This window comes from Halyomorpha halys, unplaced genomic scaffold, assembly GCF_000696795.3.
Source record: "Halyomorpha halys isolate HHAL.00 unplaced genomic scaffold, Hhal_1.1 Scaffold104.1, whole genome shotgun sequence".
Classification (NCBI taxonomy): domain Eukaryota; kingdom Metazoa; phylum Arthropoda; class Insecta; order Hemiptera; family Pentatomidae; genus Halyomorpha; species Halyomorpha halys.
Window position 1 is genome coordinate 328,656 of NW_027107578.1, and position 4,854 is coordinate 333,509.

A 4,854-nucleotide genomic window follows, 5' to 3' on the forward strand; every position below is an offset into this window, starting at 1 on the left:
TATATATTAAAACATTCTCAGAGCCCTTCATAACAACGGAAAAAAAGTTTATTTGAAATAAATAAGTTTTTTTTTCTTGACCACTGGCTAAAATAAAATCTAACAGAGTTATACAACAATTTCTTATTTTATTTAGAAAACCAAATAATTGCAAAATTTTGTCCAAGTGGCACCATACACTGTTTAATGACTTTAGTTTTAAATTTAGCCAACTCAAATTTTTCTAAGATTTAGTTTGAGAAAATTACTCGTGTTTTCATAATTGCTTATAACTGTAATCTGTTAATAAATCTCAAAAATCAAACTCAATATTATCCAATTGAAGCCAAATTATTTTTTTCTAAATTATAGGGTGTTTGTAATTACCGGCTAGTTTAAAATCGCGTATAAATGTAATCTGTCCTTAATTCCCAAAAATAAAATTGAGAATATTATTAAAGAAATTGTGAAAACTTCTAAAATTTACTCTTCAAACTTTATTAAGTTCATATATTAATCGAATATTTAATGATGTATGTGATACGTACCGCATTATGGGCAGCCAGGTACTTCTTCTGCAGTAAGCCGGAGTGGAACTTGGACTGACCCTCGAGGGAACGCCTGTGGGACACAGCAGAACCCATGACTGTTGGAACACTGTCCTCCGTCCTTGTTATAGCAAGGGTAATTGGTAAGGCATTTATTCTATTATCCGAGGCTGCCTCTGTTTCTGATTGCCCGTTCGCATCTTCTTCATCCCAGTCGTTTACTATTGACTGCAAAGCCCTGCCAGAGGGAAAATATTTTAAACGTTTTCACGCCCAAAAAAGTTAAGCTAGACAATGTTAGTGCTAAAAATTCAATTTTTTTGTAATAACTTACTGGACATTACTAAGTAACTTGAAACATCGGACTTATAAATCGGTTACAGAGACTTAATTGGAATCGTCCATACAGGACTGAAAATGCAAGAAACCGCTCGTAGATTCCGATTGCTACAATTGCTTGACAAACGCTCTGACCTTCTTATTCAATTTATTATATACTATGATAATCAGACCAATTTGGACATAAGGAATTAAGCTCTGGGCCTCTACCAAACTACCAAATTCCCCCCATATCCAATCTTTATAATCCAAAATCCTCCGTAAAATCTTGATGTTCCTTATTACGTCACAAATAAACTCATCCACAAAGACCTTAGTATCCCTTTCGTTGCACATTTGGCCCGAAATAGATATGCGTCTTTTCATTCCAACTCATTACCCATCATAATGCATTAGTTTTTAATCTCTCATCCCTAGCAATTCCTGATTATCCTCCGAGACATCTGAAAAGAAGATGGCCACGGGGCCTTTTAATTTAAATTATCTTTGAAATACCACCATTCGGTGGTTCAATAATACAATTATTTTTCAGTACAGCTCAGGTTGTTTTTAAATCATTAATGACATCGAATCATTTAAGCAATCAAAATTTTTTTTATGACTCCCTTCCTGGTCATTTCTGGGGGAAGTTATCCACAGGTAATCAATTTATTCAATTATTTATTACCCTACTCTTATTCTAAACAAATATGACGCTTAGGGGTGGGGATTAGGCCACGCCTCTTGAAGGCAACTTTATGTTGAAGTTAATAGGGGTTTCGCACATTAATGTCATTATCTGTAAAACCGTCCGTTTAATCGCAAATGTGAAGAGGATAGAAGTTGTAGTAAATGTAGTGCCAAATAATTTGGTATATCTATAATGAAAATTCAATAGGCCTTTCTCGAGAAATTCGTGCTTCTTTTTCTGTTCTGTTCAAGCTCATTCCGATGTGAATATTAAGGATCCCAAAATATTCAAGGCACTACAACAGGAAATTTCTCTTACACATACAGGTGTCAGAGAAACATAATAGTCGGCTTTGGTGCAGGCCAAAGGCAGCTTCGTGCGACAGTAAAATGTCGTGTAATATGTAAGGTAAGTAATTATATGACATCATTACTTAAAAATTGTTTACAATTAATTATTCACAATTTATAGATCACTTTCATTTTATTACTATTTTGTGTTTTTATTCAATTTTTTTAAAAAATTCTAAATGGAGTCCAAAATATTTTGAAATTGAGTCCAAACTTAGACATGTTAAACAATATTAACTTTTTAAGAAACATTAATGTCACAATTTTAATTTATTATTACTTATGACATTAATGTCTCACTCTAATTTTCACCATTACGTCGAACTTTTCCTGAGATATGTATTTTCATAAATTTCATAAACTTATAGTCCAATAAACTATAAATCAATTTATTTTAGCATATATCATGAAAATTACTACTCCTACAAAGATAAACTACTTTATATTACATTAAACTAGCTTTAATTTGAGTGCTAATAGACATCTGTAGGTTAAATGGTTTTGAGATATAGATTTCTCAAAATAAATTCACTTACTACTGATCTTTCAGTACACTTGTTTATGAAATGCCGCTTTTTAAAAAGCTATGTCTCGAATACTATTAAACATAAATAGCTCATATTATATATATTAGAGCTCGTATGCTAGCACATTTACTTTTTTAAATGATTTTCTCATAGGTTTTCTAGTGTTGTTGGTAGTTTTAAAGATATAGAGCTCTGAATGAAAATTTTATTTTTTTTTCATCATTTAATTAATAAATTAAACTTAATTTATATTGAAAAATCTATATCTCTAAAACCATTCTACGCACAGATGTCTGTTAGCACTCAAATTAAAGCTAGTTTAATGGACTGTAAAGTAGTCCAGGACCTTTATCTTCGGAGAAATAGTAGTTTTCGTGATAGTTGCTAAAATAAATTTATTTATAGTTGTTCGGACAAATTGTCATTTGCCAAATTTATATTCATAAGCGAATATCATATAAACTACTACCTCTACGAAGTTAATTGGCATAAACAACTACATACTAAGTTAAATTTCCTTTATTTTGAGTGTTGGTGGACATATATACGTCTTATGGATCTAGAGATATATTTATTCAAAAACCAAACATTTTGTGCGAACAATCAGAAATTAACATTTTGTAAATTAATTTTGTCGAATATCATAAAAACTACTACTCCTATAAAGATAAACGTTATGAACTACTTTACAGTAAATTTAACTGGCTTTAATTTGAGTGCTGGCAGACATCTATACGTCTTATGGTTTCTGAAATAAAGGTTATTCTAAATCAAACTTATTGTCCGAACAACTATAAATCAATTTATTTTACAAATATCATGAAAATTACTATTCCTATGAAGATAAAGGTCTTAAACTACTTTATAGTGCTTTAATTTGAGAACTAAAAGACATTTATACGTCACATAGTTCCTGAGACATACATTTCTCAAAATAAATTAACTAACACCTAATCTTTCAGTACATTTTTAAAAAGATATATCACGAGAACCTTCAAACGTAACTATTAGGGTTCATGTTTGAGCAAATTTACTCTACTTTAAATAATGTTATCTTAGGTCTTCTAGTGTTGTTGATAGTTTTTAAGATATAGAGCTCCGAATGAAAAATTAATTATTTTTAACGTTTTGAAACAGCCACCATTTTTTATTCCCCATACCTACACTTGGCAGACTCATCAATTTTGAATGATAATTATAAATAGTTTTCATTAAAGTAACCAAAAGTTGGGGTGAAATAACGACCTTTTTTTCTTCCTGGCTCTTGAACTAAAGGGAGAGGGTGGGAGCAAGGGAACACTTGCCACAGGTGGCTTAGTAAAGAAGGCGTCATTTTGGAACTATTAAAAAATATTGTCACAGCTATTTTTATAATTTTAATTTTAATTTAGTCAATAAAATGAGTTAACAATATGAAATTGTGGTATCCATTTAAGAATAAATTACCTAAAATTGTGTTGTTTTATCGGAGTGGAGGAAGGTATGAAAGAAGAGGTGGCAAAATTAAGCTGCTCTTTCTGATAAAGAACTGGGTTGTAATTACCTTGTGTTCTAGAGTAACCCTGACGGCACATCAATCGATACGGCAGCCATGCGTACTACTTTCTATTTTTTCTTTTAACACAAATAGTTGTAATGTAAGATAGGTTTACAAATGAATAAACGATTAACTTAGTGAACAATTTTCCCAGGTACCGCCACGTTGACATTTTTACATGCCGTAATCGCACAGACCGTTAAAAGTGTTATTTAGTAATTAATATAGATCTAAGGTACTTGAAAACGACCTAAATTTGTTTATAACGGGCAACTAAGTTCTCACCAAGGCGGTGCCAGTTCGAATCAGGCCTGAGGCGTAATTTTCATAGAGAGGCGATCATACAAAATGAAAAGCTTTGATCCCCCAATGGGAGTCTTGGTAGAAAAAAAATTAAGTTCCCATTTGTTTCATTCACTTTTATTTATTGATTCATTTAAGGTAGGGAGGTCTGTGGTAAATAAAATCCATATTTCCTTGGTTAAAGTTTGTTGAGGCCTAACTCCCGGAGAGGAAAAATTCTACACGTTTTCAAGAGGTATATTGCCTGGATATGGAGAGCTCAACGAGATGTGTAGGTCCTTGCATTTAGTGCGACATAAAAGGAATCAATTCTAGTTGAGCCAACAATAAGATTCGAAACGAATGATCAGAGTGTTAAAATACTAGCGGAGAAAGAAGTCACATATAAAATACTTACGTGTCTTAGCATATTTTACTAGAAAGGATAGTTTGGAGAAGAATTCGGCAAGAGGAAATTGTTAGTAGAAAAAATTTTGTTCGAGAACCATTTCTGTTACAAATTTTTTTCTTTCATTTTTTCCCAACAGAGGGAGGGGGAGTGAGTGAGTGAGTGAGTGAGTGAGTGAGTGAGAGAGAGAGAGAGAGAGAGAGAGAGAGAGAG

General features: G+C 32.1%; 1 protein-coding gene across 2 annotated transcripts in view; it reads right to left on the bottom strand.

Moving 5' to 3' along the window:
• Positions 1-4,002, bottom strand: part of ninaB (neither inactivation nor afterpotential B) — a 20,702-nt gene extending 16,700 nt beyond the window's left edge. The window contains exons 1-2 of one of the 2 annotated variants that reach the window (XM_014415601.3): positions 3,860-4,002; positions 528-765 (exon numbers count right to left, since the gene is read on the bottom strand). In XM_014415601.3, the coding sequence (XP_014271087.2) occupies positions 528-765; positions 3,860-3,987 (366 nt within the window). In that variant the 5' untranslated portion in view covers positions 3,988-4,002. Of the gene's footprint in view, positions 1-527; positions 766-3,859 lie in introns of those variants that run through there. The other variant, XM_014415603.3, reaches the window with a different exon arrangement.
• Between the last annotated feature and the right edge of the window lie 852 nt (positions 4,003-4,854).